At 45.3% G+C, this 21,571-nt stretch overlaps 1 protein-coding gene across 1 annotated transcript in view; it reads left to right on the forward strand.

The window, feature by feature from the left end:
- Window positions 1-21,571, forward strand: part of SENP5 (SUMO specific peptidase 5) — a 60,598-nt gene that overhangs the window by 30,521 nt on the left and 8,506 nt on the right. Inside the window, exons 3-9 of the mRNA XM_068281116.1 lie at window positions 3,635-3,740; window positions 5,257-5,404; window positions 6,470-6,517; window positions 10,282-10,359; window positions 10,488-10,625; window positions 12,344-12,427; window positions 13,506-13,556. Coding sequence (XP_068137217.1) covers window positions 3,635-3,740; window positions 5,257-5,404; window positions 6,470-6,517; window positions 10,282-10,359; window positions 10,488-10,625; window positions 12,344-12,427; window positions 13,506-13,556 — 653 coding nt within the window. The remainder of the gene's footprint in view (window positions 1-3,634; window positions 3,741-5,256; window positions 5,405-6,469; window positions 6,518-10,281; window positions 10,360-10,487; window positions 10,626-12,343; window positions 12,428-13,505; window positions 13,557-21,571) is intronic.

Consider the following 21,571-nt stretch of genomic DNA (forward strand, 5'->3'; position numbering starts at 1 on the left):
GAGGAAAAAGGGGGGGTGGCAAAGCATTCACTCCAGGCTGCTATTTGAGCCTCGTGCTCTCTGCAGGACTCTGCTGTGAGTTCTAAATGTAGCGAGGATAGCGAGCGGGAATCTTAATGGGCCCTTCAAGTAATTGAACTTGAAGGGCCCCCTGTATCTGCACTGCTGTATGTCCGCCCCTGCCTCCCTCCTTGTAGCCTCTCCTTGCTTCCCTTCCTGGCCTCGGCAGTAGTCTCGGCTGAACGGCTCCACTGACAAGAGCTCCATGTGAATATCACGCTGGGCTGGAGCCTTTGAACTTTGCCGCCCCAGCTCAGCATCACATGGGGGTGGAGCTACCCTGACACAGCCCAGCCTGATCCTGCAGCAGCCTCTCAGCGTGACTGATCAAAACGCTGAGGAGACTCTTTCTTTTGCAGGCAGTGATTTGCTCACCCCAGGCTGGAGGCGGGGCCCACCAATCAAATCCTCGGTAGTTTGGTGGGTCAGTACGAGCCTGCCCCACAGTCTATCAAGTCTCCCGGTGTCCTACTGGCCCCCTCCACTGTGCTACTGTCACATCATACGATGTCCTGGCCATGCACACCGCCTTGATTGCACTTTCATGGCTGACACGGTTCTGCGCATGCATAGTTTGTAAAACATGCAATTAGAGGAGCGCGATCGAGGAGGCAGGTGGCTGCACATGTGCAGTATCTTGCAACTAAAGTCGTTAAGTTGGGGGGTGCAGCTGCACAACAGAGGTGAGCAGAAAGGCACCTGAGGCTGCCAGGGGCTGGAAGAAGCCCTGGGTAAGTAAAATGTTTTTTCCTACTTAAGGGGTATTATGGCGAAAAATTATAAAATATGGGCAAACATAAACAAATAAGTAATACGTTTTTTCCAGTAAGATGAGCCATAAATTACCTTTTCTCCTATGTTGCTGTCACTTACCGGAGGTAGTAGAAATCTGACAGAAGCGACAGGTTTTGGACTAATCCATCTCTTCATGGGGGATTCTCACTGAATTATTTATTTTCAAAAGCACTTAATGAATGGCAGTTGCTCTGTCCAACTGCCCAAAAACTGTGTAGCGAGCAGGGAAGCTGGCCAGCATCATTGTTTAAATCCTTTTTAGGGAATATCTTTATAAAGAATAAAAGCCTTGCTGAGAATCCCCTATGAAGAAATGAACTAGTCCAAAACCTGTCGCTTCTGTCAGATTTCTACTACCTACTGTAAGTGATAGCAACATTGGAGAAAAGTAATTTATGGCTCATTTTACTCTGGAAAAAACGTACTTATTTGTCTGTTTGCACATATTTTCAATTTTACAATTTTTCGCAATAGCATCCTTTTTAACAGTCACTTTAAGTGGGCATATCAAATGATCAGAGTTTGAGATTGGAAATTTGTTTTAACATTCCCTAAATAGAAAGTAATTGCTTATTCCGGTTGACCTCTTGGGGAAAGTGTAGAACGAGGAGATGAAACAATAGAGAACCTCTACAAGGCCATAGCTGGCTATTTACAAAGCAGATTAAAAACTAAAGTGTGTGTGTGTGTGTACGCACACCCAACTAATGGTGATCAGGACCTTCACTGGACTGGCCTGCACATGCCAGCCATGTAGCTGACACTGCATCTTCTCATGCGGGGGGGCAAGCAGTGCATGCGTGTCGCTTCTCCTTATGGCACACTCCTCCCCGCCTTGTCCTTTGTAGACGTTTTGCTGTGGAAACAGCTGATGCATCATTTGGAAAGGGACCCAGACTGTGTGGCTTTCCACTGGCCCAATTTTACTTTGGCACAGATGCTACCGGTATTGGGCGAGTAGAAAGCCGCACGGTTGGGGTCCATTCCCAAATGACGTGTCGGCTGTTGCCACAGCAACTCATCTCTAAACAGAAGCTACAGGAGTAAGCCATAAGGTGAAGAGCGCTTACTAAAAGCCACCTTCTGTTATACAGGCACTGGACATGGATACAGATAATGTATTAATTCATCTATTAAAACATTTTTTTGGGGAGAAACTGTGACCCTAATTACTCTTTTTTACATAGCAATAGATATTTGTTTACAGTTGGCAGTTCAAACCCTCTTTAATGCAGTGGGATAGTCCTAACACGGGAAAGGGATCCTGTAGCTATGTCTGGGATGTGAGTAATTCTAAAATTTGAGTAATCCCGATCTTATTTTACTGTCGGCAATGCTAGGCAAAGCTCCAGAAGAAACCCTTACAGCGAGCATAGGTAACTTAGCGTGTTAATGTACTTCAAACATATAGATGATTTGAGAACTTAAATCTTAAACTCTGTATAGTGGAGGTATTCTAACCACTTGTTGCAGCAAATGTCTTGAGCTATATACTATAGACTTCTTCCTGATATTTTTGGCCGAAAGGGAACCTGAAATGAGGGCTACGGAAGCGGCCATTTTTGTTACCATATAAACAATACCAGTTGCCTGCCTGTAATGCTGAGCTTTTGGCATTTATTTTTGTTTTTTAGTCACACCTGCAACACCCATGAAGCCAGTGGAGTCAGATCAACGTATCAGATTTACATGTTAATTCTGGGCCAGTGACTTAAGCCCAATCTACACGATCCGATTCTTTGTACAATTCGATTACGATTCTATTTACGATCCGATTAAATCCGACATGTCCGATCGGGATTCGATTTGCCGTTGTTTTGCAATGGAAAATCGGAATTGAATCGAATCCCGAACGGACATGTCGGATTTAATCGGCTCGTAATCGAATCGTACAAAGAGTCGTATTGTGTAGATTGGGCTTTAAAGGGAAGGTTCAGGGAATGGGGGGGGGGAAATCCATATCCACTTACCTGGGGCTTCCCCCAGCCCGTGGCAGGCAGGAGGTGCCCTTGCCAGGTCGGGCTCTTCTGCGCTCCGACGACGGGCTCTTCTGCGTTCCACGTGGGTGCGCTGACGTCATCGGACGTCCTCCGGGCTGTACTGCGCAGGCGTAGAACTACTGCGCCTGCGCAGTACAGCCCGGAGGACGTCCGATGACGTCAGCGTGCCCCCGTGAGGCGCAGATTGGAGCACAGAAGAACCCGACCTGGCAGCCGGGCCTGGTCGGGTCAGCCACCGGAGAAAATCGGGAGCCTCCGGAGTGGCCCTGAGGGCACCTCCTGCCTTCCACGGGCTGGAGGAAGCCCCAGGTAAGTGGATATGGATTTTTTTTTTTCCCCACACTCTGAACCTTCCCTTTTAAAGTATTGAGGCAGAGCATCAGCACAGAAGTGAGGCAACTGGCAAAGTTTATTACAGAATGAAGATGGTGGCCTTTGTTTTCCTTCAGGTTTCCTTTCAGTGTACAAGTGTCTCCGACTGTCATTGGACTCTTCTCCAGCGTTTCTCAGGTTCTATAGACTTAGGGAATGCTGAGCTTTAGAGTAGAATCTTGGTAATTTTTCTGATGTGTTCCATAAGCATTCTTCAGGCAGTACCATACTCTGTTGTTAATACTGTTTCTTGGATAAAAATAGATTATTTCTGTTAGTCTAGTATAGCGTGTCAGTATGAACAGGGTAGCATTGCACATTTTGAGATTCCAGATCGCGACAAAATGGAAATTGAGAAACGTTGACACTCTTAACCTGCCTAATTTCTATTTTTTTCCATATCAAAGGTCTTTTGAATGAGACTATGAAGAAATATGGCAGTTTAATACCGCTGTCAGAGAAAGAAGTATTGACTCGGTTAAAGGAAGCCTTCAATGAAGATTTTTCCTACAGGTCTGATATTTTGTAACTTGGATATCTTTAGAAAAAGGATTTCTGCACTGTACATTGCTTATATTAGTCTAGGACAATATTGTGTGTGTATTGCTATATCTGTTATGTGACAGAAGCTTCTCCTAAATGGTAATTTTAATGCATATCTGATTTCCCTGCCCAATTCCTTTACCTTTCAATGTGTGGAGAGTTCCTGTAGCAATGGTTATTTAACATAGCCCTATACCTTAAATGGAAACTCAATTAATCTGATGCCTGTTATGTTTGTCAACCTTCATTGTAGCTGGAGGTTTTATGCTGTGGCGAGTGTACTGCTTTTAAATCCATGTTTCTATGGGTGGATGTAGATGTGTTCACACCATGCATTGCCTGATATTGTTGTCATGCAGTGTTGTGTAGCTGAATTGGCAAAACATGTCCTAACCTTTCAGAATGCAGCCTGCAGGAGCTGCCTGCTCCCCCCCCCCCACACATTTCTACTACAACACATTGATGTGAACAAGCTTCTTTGCTGATAGGTGATGCTTGACAGGCAATACTTGTTCGTGATTGCCTAATTGTCCCTCCTCTTGCAGCGCTCATCCCAAGCATGTCATGTTAAAGGGGCACTACAGCGGAAAACTGTAAAATATGTGCACATATACAAATAAGAATTTTTTTTTTTTTTTTTTTTTCCCCCAGAGTAAAATGAGCCATTTGACAGAAGTGACAGGTTTTGGACTAGTCCATCTCTACATAGGGGATACTCAGCAAGGCTTTAATTCTTTATAAATATATTCCCGAAAAGATTTAAACAATGATGCTGGCCAGCTTTCCTGCTCCCTACAGTTTTTTGGCAGTTTGACAGAGCAACTGCCATTCACTAAGTGCTTTTGAAAATAAATATATCCCTGAAAATCCCCTATAAAGTGATGGACTAGTCCAAAACCTGTCACTTCTGTCAGATTTCTACTACCTCCTGTAAGTGACAGCAACATGGGAGAAAAGTAATTTATTGCTTATTTTACTCTGAAAAAAATGTACTTCTAGTTAGCACATATTTTAAATTTTACAGTTTTTTTCGCTGTTGTGCCCCTTTAACAATCAAGTATTGTTCGGGGCAATATTGTTAGAACATAAAACCTCAGTCGAGCTGGAGCTGTGGTAGATCAGCCAACAGCGCAGCACTGCATCGAACAGTGCAATATTGTGGTTTAATAGATTCCATGGTGAAATCCATTGAAACTCTATGTGCAGTGTGTGGAAGGATTCGATCCATCTCTGATTAGAGCAGAGAGGGATCAATCTGTTTTCCACATTGGTTTGCACTTTATGTGCATGGCCACCGTTTGTTACAGTATCTATGCTGCAATCTGCATGACAGGAATTTAGTTACACTTCGAGCCAGTGCCTATATGATGAGTGTCGGCTATACTCTCTAACGGGCCACAACCAGTTGGCATACACAATAAATTGTAGGCTCTCCTGTGTGCATGTGTATTTGCCATTCTCTTATTGAGAACGTGATCTTTCCCAGGGCTTCTTTCATCTGCAAGGAAATAGCTAAATACAGAGCCAAGCATTCCAAGACTACTGGGTGCAGTTTCCGCGTCTTATACAACAAACATGTGCTTGATCTGGATGACCTCGCTACCCTTGATGGACAAAATTGGATAAATGATCAGGTACGCTTATTAGAAGTAGTTTTTCAGTTTTTACAGCAAGCTTGACAAAATTGGCTACTGATTTGTAGTGTTCGCTGGAAGGATAAGTGTACACTACTAATGAAAAGCTTTTAGCACAACCCTACTTATGCAGTTGTTGCAGTTTAGAGTTTAATTTCAGAGTACAATTGGAGACATTAAAATGTACCTGAGATAGTACATAGTGCTGTATTCATATCTACCTGGGGCATCCTCCAGCCCCATGTGGTTGGGTGGGCTCCCTTGCAGTCTTCTCTGGCAGCTCCGTTCTTTTATCACCTCTGGTAATCTGGCCAGTCGTGCTCTTCTGCACATACGTGGCCAGGCTGCATGCGCACCTGAGTGTTCTGCACCTGTGCTGTACAGACAGGTGATAACGGGAGTATGGAGCAGCCTGGGAGGACACACAGGGTCCCCACGCCACACATGTAGGCTGGAGGAAGCTTTGGGTATGTATAAATACAGCACTATTCCAATCTAGGGTTTCCTTTAAACAATAGAACTAATAAACATTTGTTGTGTAGAACATGCAATAGCAGTGTTAGGGAGTCTTGCCCAAGGTCTCCTACTGAATAGGTGTTGGCTTACTGAACAGGTCTCCTGTGTCAGCGACAGATCCCTTAACGGCTTAACCAGTACGCTATACAAATTTTGTTTTTGTTCTTTACTAAACTTTAACTTTTTTCACCCTTGACCATAATCCATTAAACCAGGTTAAATTGTTATGTATAGTATAGCCTGAAACTAAAGCAAATGTACTATGACTTAGCTCATGTTTGTATGTTTGTAGTAAGGAGCTGCATACCAAAGCCCGGTGATTTCACCAAAGAGCAATTGGGTCAACTGATTTCCCTTTATGGACTAGTCCGTTGTTCTCTGCACTACTAGAAGAATAAAAGTGACTGAGTTTAGAACAGTTTCTGCCCTAGTTTATGTATACATGCCTCTTACCCATACATGAAAATCTTCTGACAGGATGGAAACAGGAAAATGAGTCTGTTTTCCAAATGTAAGTTTATATCATATTTTTTTTTCTTTCTCTTTTAGGTTATTAACATGTATGGTGAACTTATAATGGATACTGTACCAGACAAGGTATAACCAACCTCTCCCTTCATTATTTCCATATTATAAGCTATAGTAAAGTCAACCTGCTGATAATCATACAGAGACATTAAAGAGTTGTATAAAACTACTTTTTACCATTGTTCAATAGGGGACACCCTATTAGTATAGTTTTACCTATGAAAGGCTGTACACTGAAACACAAGCTCAGCTTTTGTGCTATACTTCCAAGAGTCAAACCCTCACGCTACACACCCCACAGGTGGGGTTCCCTGTCAGAAGCAGCAGTGAAGGTCCTCAGTTCCCTACTACAGGGCATCATCATGCATGTAACACTACTTTTGCATCCCATTTTCTGTAATCTGACCTGCATACTCAGAAATGTGGTTGGTACTTTGGTTCTAATGATTTCCCAGAGCTGCAATTCCTGTATGGGTCTCAACAGTCTGGTAGCAGTATACCACTATATTAGTACCAATACGTCCTGTGAAATACCACTGTAATAAACCGCCTTTAGTGTTTCTCCCACTTCCAGGAAGTATCTTACCAGCCCAGTTTTCGCCCAAGCTGTGAGGTCACAAGTGCAAGTGTATCCCCAAGTTGTTACCAGGGATAATGTCACCACTACACAGTCAGATGCTGAAGTGAGGAATACCTGAAAAACAATGGTGAGAGAATGGAAGTAACTCCTAAACAGGGTTCAGAAGGAGAATGGCACAAAAAAGACCCCTGCGCTGGCCACTCACTATATCTGTGCGTGTAGCCTCTCAATTTGCATTCCCATTGGAAAGCCCATGAGCAGAATGCACGCGTGCACACACCCCTTCCCCAAGTTAGCTGTGTCTACCTGTCTGCAGAACCAACGCTACACAGGCTGTTTCTAGACATTTTTGTCCATATCGATCAGTCTCTTAGAAGTAGTGGAGCCACTCTCCTGCACAAAACTGCGTGTATTAGTAAATGCCCGAGGCAGGACAGCTCTTCACCGTCATCTCATCTTGACTTGGACTCTAAGGCGAGAAGAAATAAACAGATGTGGTGTCCCACTGGCCATCGTCTACCTCGGAGACCTGCTTAGTTCCACTTTGAAACATGCTTTCTAGAAAATTTCTGTCAAGCTAACTGTGACACGTCACAAGAAGATGGTGAACCTTTCGGTGTCCCTTACTGCCCTTAGTATCTTTTGCGCAGCACAAACTAGGATGATGATCGTGAACGCTCTTTGAGTAACAGAAGTGCTGCCCTCATACCTCTTTGATACTTTGAGGATATCTTGAACAAACCGTAGAAGTGACCATAGACTTTTTTTTTTTTTTTTTTTTACCCTCCTCATCCAGATGACTAGACATATGTGGCCTATGCCTCCCAGTGTTAGCCCTATCCCTTTATATCACTCACCTTCTAGGTGTACCCATACCGTTCCAATTCTTGACTTCCTCAATATAGAGAGACTGAGGATCGGTGCATGGAGAGGCATGCAAAAATCTCCATCAGGCGCAGCCCTCAGATCAGTTTTTGCAAGTGAAAAGGTTGGGGTGATCAGCATTGATGTAATGACTGTGATTTTGCTACTGGGGAGGAGTCCTCATACTTGGCCAGCTAATTTAATCATGTAAATTCATGTGTGGGGCTTTTTGGAGTAATATTCAGGAAACCATGATAGGGACAAAAAGTACTTAATTGAAATCTGTAGCACAAAATAGTATCAAACAAATCTTATTCAGAAACTATTTTTAGAATGATCAAAAGTGTAAGACCACCTGTTTAGGTGAGCCAGTCAGCCGCTAGAGCCAGATGGGATGTGATGAACCACTCTTTCTATATTCAAAGTGTAAAAGACTCCTGGAGCTTATTGTATACACTTCTGGATCTTGAATCCTACAATTCCAGCATTTAAAGAGAGTCTGAAGCCATAATAAAAATGGCTTTTTTCCTTATATATAGCAGGGGCATGTGTGCCCCTGCTAAAACGCCGCTATCCCGTGGCTGAACGAGGGTTTCCCCTCCAAATCCCCCCCTGCAAAATCACGACCAACTTGGTTGTAGATTTTGCTACCCCTGTGCGCTTCCGTGTGAGGCAAGGCTATGAACTACAGCCCTGCCTCACACGCGTCTATCAGCAGCTGATCTCCGCCTCTCCCCCGCCCCTCTCAGTGAAGGAAGACTGAGAGGGGCGGGGGAGAGGCGGAGATCCACCGCTGATAGACGCGTTTGGGGCAGTGCTGCAGCTCATAGCCCCGCCTCACACGGAAGCGCTCCCCGGGCAGCACAGGGGGATTTGGAGGGGAAAGGACCCTCGTTTAGCCGCGGGATAGCGGCGTTTTCGCAGGGGCACACATGCCCCTGCTATATATAAGCAAAAAAGCCATTTTAATTATGGCTTCAGACTCTCTTTAGGATACTAATTGCACAGATGAATAATTGTGGTTGGCAATATAACTTAATTTGCCATGCAACTGTAGGGTGCCCAGTCACAGCACACTGCCAAATAAAAGATCAATCTGGAGTGTTAAAAAAGAAAAACCTAGGGAGACTGTATTCGAGTGCCCATTTGCAGCACCCATTATGTTAAAGGACAACTGAAGTGAGAAGTATTTGGAGGCTGCCATATTTTTCCTTATAAACAATACCAGTTCCCTGGCAGCCCTGCTGATCTATTTAGCTGCAGTAGTGTCTGAATAACACCAGAAAGAAGGAAGCAGCTAATCTTGTTAGATCATCATCTGACAATGTCAAACACCTGATCTGCAGCATGCTTGTTCAGGGGCTATGGCTAAACGTATGAGAGGTGGAGGATCTGCAGGATAGCCAAGCAACTGGTATTGCTAAAAAGGTAATCAATATGGAAGCCTCCATATCCCTCTCTCTTCAGTTGTCCTTTAAAGATACTGAGGTTAGTGCCCAGTCACAGACCACCTCATGTCAGAACCTTGTCAGGATAAAGGGCTCCAAAGCACATGTATGACTGTCCAAAGTTGGTAAAGGATAGTGCCCTGTTGCAGCACTATCCAGTTAGTGTTAGCAGTACATGTGCTTGGTCAATATAGTTTCATCTCACCAGTTCCTAAAGAAAGAAGAAAAAGAAAGCAAGCAATTGACCGGGTCTCGACTGGATTTGTCAATTATATTAATTTTTTTAGTGGTATAGCCACAACACATTTCAGCACGCAGGCCTTGGTCAAGTTGTAACAGTGTCCTCTAGATCAAGTTTGCAGTAATCCAAGGAGGTGTATGTGGGAGAGCTTTATGATTGGATGCATACATATAAGTCCAGAAAGAGTAGGATCATAAGCTGCTGAGGGTCTGTAGTAGGGTCAGGACTCAGACCAGCTGTAAGTCAGTTCTCTTCTCTCTCTCCCAATTCCCTTACACAAACACCCAGTGCCCAAATGGCTATAGAGGCTTGTAGCCGATTGTTTGCAAATAGACGATTGACTGCTGAAATTACCCCCTTTTGTGATCTGCACTTTTTAGTTGATCAACTATCGGGTGCACCGCGTGACCAAATTCCTGCATGAGTGTTTGTTGGCATTGGGGTCTATGAGACGCCTGCCCCAACAGGTGCCCAAACAAACTGTTCTGTTCAAAGGTCTGTATTCCACCTTTCTCAGTTGCTGAGTTTTATGGCTTGACTGTTAAAACCTACATATTGAATGAGTGGTGTGACCACTTAAGTAACTCGTCGCGGGCCTTGAAGCCACAAGGTTTGCATCAACTCACAATTCTTTTCATTTCATTGCCCTTCCCTACAGTACATGTATTTTGTCTTATGCAATTTGTGTTCTTTCCCACAGGTGCATTTCTTAAATAGTTTTTTTCATCGGCAACTTATGACCAAAGGTTATAATGGAGTAAAGAGATGGACTAAAAAGGTAAACATTTTATCATCTTTAAAGAGGTTATGTAAATCCAATTTTCATGGCTTCCATCCCTACTCTAGTACTTTAGTTGTACTGTGCAAGGCAACCACATGACCCATTTAATTTCTACTTTCCAATAGGTGGATGTTTTCAAAAAGATCATGCTGTTGATTCCAATTCATTTAGAAGTTCACTGGTCTCTCATTACTGTGAATATACCCAAAAAGCTAATTTCCTTCTATGATTCCCAAGGCATACATTTTAAATTTTGTGTGGAGGTAGGTATATATTTTTTTTCTAAAGCAAATCATGTCTTAATAAATGCAATTCAGAATGCTGGCTGGTTGTGTATTGATGAATGTTGGAACACTGTTCTTACATCAATGTAAGTCATATCATACTACTCTGTACAAAGTTTTTTTTTTTTTTTACCATTATTGTTCAGAAACCCATCCTTTTATGTTCTTATGTGCTGCAAGAGCAACGTGTTGTAAAGGAAAAAAATAAAATGCTGGACACATTTTGATATTGTGGCTGGGCACCTCTATACTGTATAGGGTAAGACTGCTTTTTACACCTCAGCAGGCAGCAGCTTATCAAGTGGTTTGCATCATTTCAGATTGTTGGATATGAAGATGGTGAGCGGATCGTTCAGAAACAGCCCGATCAGTCTTTCTGACAGACTGTACACACCCACTACTGTCGGGAGAACGCCCGCCCAGTGGGAGGGTCTGATGGACCCATCCTCTATAGTAGTGCGTGTGTACGCACCTTAAGTGAGCCATGCTCTCATGGATGTTTCATTAGATTGGGATTTGAATGAAGATGTACAGTTCTGGATCAAATGGCTACTGGATTAAAAAGGAAGTGAGCTGAGCATTTGAGCTATACTTCTGGTCAGCGAAGCCATCTATTACCCTAAAGAATAGACAGTGTAGCTTGGTAGGTAGGCTAGGACTAATATTTACAGAGTATAGTACATAGTCATATCATGAACTGTCCCTTAGAGAAGCTAACACTCTAGGACGGGGGAATGCTCTTTAGGATACAGTGGCTTCCCCCTTCCAAGGCAAGTACCCCTCAGGGGCTGTTCCACCCCCCCTTCCCCGCAGGTTTACTTTGTTTGCTGGACAATTTCATCATCGTGTGTCCAGCAACAGCAGTGTCCTGTTCTTCCTGTCTTCATTAAAGGGAAACTAGCTGCCATCTAGTTTCGTTTTTGCCGACTAGGAGTCGGCCGGCCGCTATGCGTACGTTTTTATGCATTCCCGCTGGTGCAGGAAGCTATTGCAGACATCAACAAGTACATTTTTACGCATTACGGTTGTAATGCGTAAAATTTTACGCATTACAACCGTAACGTGTAAAAATTTACTTGTTGATGTCTGCAATAGCTTCCTGCACCAGCGGGAATGCGTAAACACGCATGCATGGCTGCCGGCCGACTTGCAGTTGGCAAAAATGAACTAGCTGGCAGCGGGGGACCAGAGGAGCCATGAGTGACTTTTTCTTGAGTTAAGGTTCCCTTTAAGTACAATGAGAGAGAGATTTCTGCTCATAGCCATCCACTCTTCTGGGTACATGTTCCAGTTTGCTATATAGATGTGGCACTTGGGAAGTTGTGTGTGCGGATAGATGCAGTCTTTTATGTATACTTTGCAAGTTTACTTTTATTAGTATGACAAGTCTAAAGGCGCGTACACACGCCATACCACCGCAAGCGACTGGTCTGTCAGACCCTCCAGCTGGGCGAACATTCAGCCAACAGTAGCACATGTGTACGCGCTGTTGGCAGACTGATGAGGCTATTTCTGAACGATCTGCTGTTTCTGACCGATCTGCCGACAGTGCGTACACACATGCTACTGTCGGCTACACGTCCGACCAGTGGGAGGGTCTGACGGACCCGTCGTTTGCGGCGGTATGGCGTGTGTATGTGCCTTAACGGACATGATGATGGAGAATATCTTTAAATTTCATTTTCTCATTTTTCTAGAATATTCGCAAGTATCTGGTCACAGAAGCCAAGGAGAAGGGTTACCCAGAGTTTCTTGATGGATGGCAGACTGCTGTTACCAAGGTACTTTACAGTTTAAAGATCTTGTTGTCCCATTAAAGCTAATGGGAACCGGGTTTAAAAAAAAAAAAAAAAAAAAAAGTCACTCTCCTAAGGAGAGGGAGGCTCTGGGTCCCATAGAACACTCCCTCTTCTCTCCCAGTGCCTGCTGCTGTCCTGGCTCCCCTGTAGCGGTATTCGACAGTTTCGGTCAAATACCGCTGTTTACCGGCCGAAGGGAGGCTTCGGGAGCCCTAGTGCTCTCAAAGACGGGCCGCTCTACACTGAGCATGCGCGCGCGCCCTCTATTTCGCGTGTGCGCCGCCTCTCTTCGGGAGGACTCTGCTCCCGAAGACTTCCGAAGTCCCCTCGGCGTGGGGCGAGAACGGAGGAGCCAGCGCAGCACCAAGGCCACCAGGAGAGGGATGGCTCATTAGGACCGAGCCTTCCCTCTCCTTAGGTGAGTATCTGACTTTTTTTTTTTTTTTTAACAAACCCGGTTTACATTAGCTTTACAAACACTTGTTCGCACGACAGCAGGGGGCCCCAGCCTCTCTCACTTGCCGGGGCCCCGGCATTAGCTTTAAGCAGCAGCAAATACTTTGCAGCTTGATCATAGCACCCTTGTTCAAATGATTTGTAATCCATTTTAGCTGACTAGAAGGGTGAGAAATTATTCCATCAATGGATTGCAGATTTCTTTTCAAGTCAATTCAGATTTAGCTGCAGTGTATATGCAAATTAAAATTGGACTGTCTAAATACAGTTGCTACTGATTGGGATTGGTCCAGTTTCAGGCTGCATACACATTGCAACAAAATTTACTATTCCCAAAAAAAGCATCTTGCTTTGATTATTTTCCCTGAAGGAAGGGCTTTCCATTTTTATCAGTGTGGGTAGTAAATCCTACATCCTATGCACCCTGCAGAAATGAAATAGTGTTGCATATAGATTCTATTTCAGAGGAGATGAGAATGTAGCAGAAATGTGAATAAAATAAATGTAGCTTTACTCAAGCCATTTCCCCCGCAATGGCTACCTGCTAGTGAATTAATTTTGGATCTGCCACTTTGAGGGTTGACAGTTTCTCTTTCATTTATAGTGCATTCCACAACAAAAGAATGACAGTGACTGTGGAGTGTTTGTTCTTCAGGTGAGTCTTTTTTATGTAAAATTTCCATTGTGTGATGTGCCTTAAATTGCAATTAAGCCGTCTTGTACACAGGCACATTTGCCATGCATTTCAGCCTCTCATCTGCTGGCCAACAAGCCCCTTATAGCTTCAGTTTAATGCAAGCAATAGCAGCATTTATAACCTTGTATGTCCTTGCTTGAAATGTGATCGTTACACTGCCGCAGAGAACTGCCTGCCATGTCATGCAAGTGTGGCTGCTGATGCACTTAGGTGTGCATCCATGGGACAGATACCACCCCACTTCCCAGCCCTTGCAAGTGCCTAGTAGATACCCAGTATAACTGATATGTTGTGGATGCATCATCTAAAATGGGCAGATGACAGAGGACCAAAGAATTGCAGTATTTTCTTCCGCCTGGCTAAGGCTCTGTTCACAGTGCTCAGTTGTATTGCAGAATAATTCTGCATGTCATCTCACTGCCCATACAAATCTATGGGCCTGTTCACAGTACAGTGTTGTAACTGATCGCATTATTTTAACTTGCTGCATTCAGGCTTTACATTAGTCTCCATTGTCTTTCACAGTCATTATAACCAGGGCTGTAGAGTCGGTACAAAAATCTTCCGACTCCTCAGTTTATGAAACCACGACTCCGACTCCGGGTACCTAAAATGGCTCAGACTCCTCGACTCCAGCTCCTTAGTCTAATACTTAACAGGGCTGTGGATTTTGTACAAAAATCATCCGACCCCCGACTCCTCAGTTTATGAAATAAACGACTCCAACTCCGGGTGCCCAAAATTGCTCCTTCTCATCGACTCGGACTCCACAGCCCTGATTATAACGCATGACTTATACAGCTGACCACTGTGAACCTATCCTAAGAAGCACAACACTGGGGCCCATTTGTAAAGGGGACAGTCAGCCAAATCAGCAGAAACGTGTTTTTCTGCAGAAATGATGACTTCCATATTTCATTCCATGGCATCAGATTTGTAACTGTGGCAATCGCTCTTCATGATGCCACAATTCTGGTATTGCCATTTTGCCAATATTTAACTACTTCCCGACCGCCGTATAGACAAATGGCGGCCGGGAAGCTGACGCCGCAAGGACCGCCGTATAGACAAAATGCGGCGGTCCTTGTATGGGCGTGGGCGGAGCGATCGCGTCATCCGTGACGCGATCCTCCGCCGGGAGTCGGAAGCCTGGCATTTTGCCTCTGCTCGCCGGCCACTTAGCAGAGCCGGCGAGCGGAGGAATCCGTAACAATGGCCAATCAGAATGTATAAGGCACTTTGTTAAGTAAACAAAGTGCCTTATACGTGCTTCCTCCTCGCCTCGTGGTCTCATTGTTGCAGAGACCACTAGCGAGGAGGAAGCACTTTGTGAGTATACAGCACACACGTTTTTTTTTGCCTACAGCCCCCCTGATCTCCCACCCCAGGCCTCATACCCCCCCTGATCACCCCAGCAGACCCCTGCCAGCACCCTTGCACCCCTTTAAAAACCCCAACCCCCCCACCTATCACTAACTTTAAACGCTATCCCCTGCGTTAGGTCCCTAACTGCCTCCTAGTCACCCCTGATCCCCCCCCCCTACCTTTAGATCACCCCCAGACTCCATCCCAGACTACCCCCCTGTATACTGTATACATCTGTATACAGCTACCTTACCCTCTGATCCCCCTCTGATCCCCCTCTGATCACCTGTCTATCACCTGTCCATCACCCCTTGGCACCCCCACCCATCAGAGCAGACCCTAACTGCCCCGCGGGGGTAACCGATCACCTGCCCAGGCCCTCGATTGCCCTCATACCCCCCTTCTGATTACATCCCCTGCTCTTTGTTTACATCTGTCCTCCCCAGCAATCACTAACTGATCTGCGATCAGTAACCCCCTGTGTCTGCCTCTCATCAGATCAGGACTCAGTTTGCCCCGTGCAGGCTCCTGATCAACCCCCCACTCCCTCAAATCGCCCTCAGACCCCCCCCCTAATCACCGTCCAAGTGCATTGTTTTTGACTGTGCTGCGCTTGTATTCGATTGTGCTGCGCTTGTATTTGATTGGGCTGCGATTGTATTTGATTGTCCCGTGATCTGCTTCGATTGTCCCGTGATTGTTTGATTGCCTGAGACCCCACTTCCCACCACACCCTCCCCCCCCCCCCCCCCCCCCCCCCCCACCACACCCAACCCCACCCTCCCCCCACCACCTTCCGAGTGCATCAGATTTGCTTGTGCTGTGATTGGAGTCGATTGTGCTGTAATTGTATTTGATTGTCCCGTGATCGGCTTCGATTGCCCCGTGATTGTTTGATTGCCTGAGACCCCACTTCCCGCCACACCCAATCCCACCCTCCCCCCATCACCTTCCGAGTGCATCAGATTTGATTGGGCTGTGATTGGAGTCGATTGTGCTGTAATTGTATTTGATTGTCCCGTGATCGGCTTCGATTGCCCCGTGATTGTTTGATTGCCTGAGACCCCACTTCCCGCCACACCCAATCCCACCCTCCCCCCATCACCTTCCGAGTGCATCAGATCTGCTTGTGCTGTGATTGGAGTCGATTGTGCTGTAATTGGATTTGATTGTCCCGTGATTGTTTGATTGCCTCTGAGACCCCACTTCCCACCAACCCCAATACCTCTCAAATACTCCCTTTTTGCTAGGTAGGTGCTCTTTTTTTCTGGGTAGTCTCGGAGGAAAACCCCATAAATTTAGCAATCCAAAATGGCAAGAAGGGGGCTTTCCGATGACGAGGTATACAGGTATATGGACCAGTCGGATGAGTTCTTTTGGGAAGAATCATCCGTCGAATCTTCCGGGTCCAATTTTGAACCTGTAGAAAGCAGTGGTTCCCTGACCGATACTGATGACGAGGCTATGGTCCCGGCTACAGCCAGGCGTACCAGACCCCAAGTCGTTAGACCGCAGGTGGCGCAGGATCCGCCTCAAGGGCAGCAGGGTGGTGCTAGCGCTGTTGATAGTTTTCTTGGTGAGGCAGGCACCAGCAGCGCAGCATCTCCTGGACTTAGTGCCAGTGCTTCCGTAGACCCTGACGAAGTGGTGAGCGTCAGCATGGAAGTGGAAACTGGTACGGTGGCAAGTGCAGTAGTACCCCCGTCGCAGCCACCAAGAAGAAGACGGGCCCGTAGTACCCATAGACTCCCAGAGGTGCTGGCACAACCAGATTGGCAATCCCCTGATTCCGCCGCACCCGTAGTGCCCCCTTTCACCGCCCAGTCTGGAGTCCAGGTGGCGACAGCTCATCTAGGAACGGCCCTAGACTTTTTGCAGCTGTTCATCACCCAGGTTCTCCTGGACTTAATTGTGGTTGAGACCAATCGTAAAGCCACACAATTCATCACCGAGCACCCGGAGAGCATGTATGCCCAGCCTTTCGGGTGGAAACCAGTCCAAGTTTCCGACATTAAAATCTTTTTGGCCCTTATCCTTCACTTGGGACTAATGAAACAAAATGTATTGCGGTCGTATTGGTCTACGAACCCAGTACATCATGTTCCCTTGTACCCTGCTGCCATGTCCAGGACACGATTTGAGTCCATCCTGCGCTTCCTGCACTTCAACGACGACGAAACCTGTCTTGAAAGGGGAGACCCTGCTTATGACCGGCTCCACAAAATTCGGCCCCTCATAGACCACCTGTCCTCAACATTTGCAGATGCTTATATCCCTGAACAGAACATCTGCGTAGACGAGTCCCTCTTACGCTTTACCGGGCGCCTTGGCATCAAACAGTACATCCCAAGCAAGCGCGCCCGGTATGGGGTGAAACTGTATAAGCTCTGTGAAAGGGCCACAGGCTATACATGTCGTTTTAGGGTCTATGAGGGAAAAGACTCAAAATTGGAGCCGGTCGGATGCCCTGACTACCTGGGGAGCAGTGGAAAGGTTGTGTGGGACTTGGTGTCACCCTTGTTCCGGAAGGGGTACCATCTTTTTGTGGACAATTATTACACAAGTGTGGCCCTCTTTCAGCACTTAAAGTTAGAAGGAATCCGATGCTGTGGCACTGCGCGGCCTAGTCGCCAGGGCTTCCCCCAACGGCTCGTTACCACCAGACTTCAACGGGGGCAGAGGGCCGCCTTGCGTACTGAAGACCTGCTCGCGGTGAAATGGAAGGACAAGAGGGACGTTTACTTTCTGTCCACCATTCACACAGACACGACTGTCCAAATTCAACGGGCAACTAAGGTCATTGAAAAGCCCCTTGTCGTCCACGAATATAATGTCAACATGGGAGGGGTGGACTTCAATGACCAGAGGTTAGCGCCCTATTTAGTTACCCGGAAAACAAGACGCTGGTATAAGAAAGTGTCTTTTTATCTGATTCAATTGGCAGTTTACAACAGCTTTGTTCTCTACAGTAAGGCTGGGAGAACTGGATCTTTCCTCCAATTTCAGGAACAGATCATTCTGGACATCCTGTATCCAGGAGGTGCCAGGCCCCCCCCCCCCAGATGCAACTAGCCGACTGCATGGTAGGCATTACGCCTATCAGATTCCGTGTGCCCCAGGTCAACGCATCCGAAGAAAACGTTGTCGTGTCTGCAGCAGGACTGGAAGAAGGAATGACACCAGTTTTTTTATTGTCCCCGCTGTCCTGACCAGCCTGGCCTATGCGTAGGGCCGTGTTTTGAGAGGTACCACGAGCAGGTACACTATTAGAACCTAGGGAACTCCAGACACAGGAGTAGGCACACACTCAGTGGTCTTTTGCACATTGTCGCAGGGAGAGGAGAGGTAAGCTTGAAGACCAAACGGGTAAGCATAAAAGTGGGAAGAAGGATCGGTTTCCATGCTTGATATTGCTGATCTGTCCTGGATTGGCGATATAAGACGGCATGTTTGAATTTCCCTTGAGTGTGGACACCCCCGGTTTATATGTGATTTGGGCCGATGATGATGCTTTAATGCCACACAGAGTCATCTCTATTGGCAGGCATATTGCTGTATCCTACAGGCATAATGCTGTATACTAAAGTTCTGAGGCCCAGTCACATAAGTTGGTGGCTCACCCTGAGTGCAGGGTGGCACGGGGTGTCTCTCTCCTGAGGTTATCACTGCCATTGATGTGGAGGAAGATCTGCCATTGATGGGGAGCAAGGTATGTTTGCCGTTCATTTTTCCTTTCAGCCCAGAGTGCATTACTTGTATACCCAATATAAGGAGTATAGCAGAAACTCCTAATACTGGCCATACATGTAATGATTGCAGAGACCCTAAAATGCCAGGACAGACTCCACAAATGACCCCATTTTGGAAAGAGGACACCCTAAAGTATTATGTGAGGTGCACAGTGAGTTCATAAAAGATTTTAATTTTTGTCACAAGTTAGCAGAATTTTTTTTTTTTTTTTTTTTTAACAAAGTGTCATTTTCCGTTAACTTGTGACAAAAAATAAAATTTTCAATGACCTCACCATTACCCTCATGGAATACCTTGTTGTGTATTCTTTCCAAAATGGGGTCATTTGTGGGGTTTGTTAACTGTCCTGGCAAGTGGGCGGGGTGCTAAATTGTGAGCACCCCTGTAAAGCCTAAAGGTACTCATTGGACTCTGGGCCCCTTAGAGCAGTTAGGGTGCAAAAAAGTGCCACACGTGGTATTGCCGTACTCGGGAGAAGTAGTACAATGTGTTTTGGGGTGTATTTTTACACATACCCATGCTGGGTGGGAGAAATACCTCTGTAAATGACAATCTTTTGATTTTTTTACGCACAATTGTCCATTTACAGAGGTATTTCTCCCACCCAGCATGGGTATGTGTAAAAATACACCCCAAAACACATTGTACTACTTCTCCCGAGTACGGCGATACCACATGTGTGGCACTTTTTTGCACCCTAACTGCGCTAAAGGGCCCAAAGTCCAATGAGCACCTTTAGGATTTCACAGGTCATTTTGCGGAATTTGATTTCCAGACTCCTCCTCACGGCTTAGGGCCCCTAAAATGCCAGGGCAGTATAGGAACCCCACAAATGACCCCATTTTAGAAAGAAGACACCCCAAGGTATTCCGTTAGGAGTATGGTGAGTTCATAGAAGATTTTATTTTTTGTCGAAAGTTAGCGGAAAATAGATTTTTAATGTTTTTTTCACAAAGTGTCATTTTCCACTAACTTGTGACAAAAAAAAAAATCTTCTATGAACTCACCATACTCCTAACGGAATACCTTGGGGTGTCTTCTTTCTAAAATGGGGTCATTTGTGGGGTTCCTATACTGCCCTGGCATTTTAGGGGCCCTAAACCGTGAGGAGTAGTCTGGAAATCAAATTCCGCAAAATGACCTGTGAAAGCCTAAAGGTGCTCATTGGACTTTGGGCCCTTTAGCGCAGTTAGGGTGCAAAAAAGTGCCACACATGTGGTATCGCCGTACTCGGGAGAAGTAGTACAATGTGTTTTGGGGTGAATTTTTACACATACCCATGCTGGGTGGGAGAAATATCTCTGTAAATGGACAATTGTGTGTAAAAAAATCAAAAGATTGTCATTTACAGAGGTATTTCTCCCACCCAGCATGGGTATGTGTAAAAATACACCCCAAAACACATTGTACTACTTCTCCCGAGTACGGCGATACCACATGTGTGGCACTTTTTTGCACCCTAACTGCGCTAAAGGGCCCAAAGTCCAATGAGCACCTTTAGGATTTCACAGGTCATTTTGCGGAATTTGATTTCCAGACTCCTCCTCACGGCTTAGGGCCCCTAAAATGCCAGGGCAGTATAGGAACCCCACAAATGACCCCATTTTAGAAAGAAGACACCCCAAGGTATTCCGTTAGGAGTATGGTGAGTTCATAGAAGATTTTATTTTTTGTCGAAAGTTAGCGGAAAATAGATTTTTAATGTTTTTTTCACAAAGTGTCATTTTCCACTAACTTGTGACAAAAAAAAAAATCTTCTATGAACTCACCATACTCCTAACGGAATACCTTGGGGTGTCTTCTTTCTAAAATGGGGTCATTTGTGGGGTTCCTATACTGCCCTGGCATTTTAGGGGCCCTAAACCGTGAGGAGTAGTCTGGAAATCAAATTCCGCAAAATGACCTGTGAAATCCTAAAGGTACTCATTGGACTTTGGGCCCCTTAGCGTACTTGGGGTGCAAAAAAGTGCCACACATGTGGTACCGCCGTACTCGGGAGAAGTAGTATAATGTGTTTTGGGGTGTATTTTTACACATACCCATGCTGGGTGGGAGAAATAACTCTGTAAATGGACAATTGTGTGTAAAAAAAATCAAAACATTGTCATTTACAGAGATATTTCTCCCACCCAGCATGGGTATGTGTAAAAATGCACCCCAAAACACATTATACTACTTCTCCTGAGTACGGCAATACCACATGTGTGGCACTTTTTTGCAGCCTAACTGCGCTAAGGGGCCCAAAGTCCAATGAGCACCTTTAGGCTTTACAGGGGTGCTTACAATTTAGCACCCCCCAAAATGTCAGGACAGTAAACACACCCCACAAATGACCCCATTTTGGAAAGTAGACCCTTCAAGGTATTCAGAGAGGGGCATGGTGAGTCCGTGGCAGATTTCATTTTTTTTTGTCGCAAGTTAGAAGAAATGGAAACTTTTTTTTTTTTTTTTTTTTTGTCACAAAGTGTCATTTTCCGCTTACTTGTGACAAAAAATAATATCTTCTATGAACTCACTATGCCTCTCAGTGAATACTTTGGGATGTCTTCTTTCCAAAATGGGGTCATTTGGGGGGTATTTATACTATCCTGGAATTCTAGCCCCTCATGAAACATGACAGGGGGTCAGAAAAGTCATAGATGCTTGAAAATGGGAAAATTCACTTTTGGCACCATAGTTTGTAAACGCTATAACTTTTACCCAAACCAATAAATATACGCTGAATGGGTTTTTTTTTATCAAAAACATGTTTGTCCACATTTTTCGCGCTGCATGTATACAGAAATTTTACTTTATTTGAAAACTGTCAGCACAGAAAGTTAAAAAAATCATTTTTTTGCCAAAATTCATGTCTTTTT

The sequence above is a fragment of the Hyperolius riggenbachi genome, chromosome 4 (assembly GCF_040937935.1).
Source record: "Hyperolius riggenbachi isolate aHypRig1 chromosome 4, aHypRig1.pri, whole genome shotgun sequence".
NCBI classification, from domain to species: Eukaryota; Metazoa; Chordata; class Amphibia; order Anura; family Hyperoliidae; genus Hyperolius; species Hyperolius riggenbachi.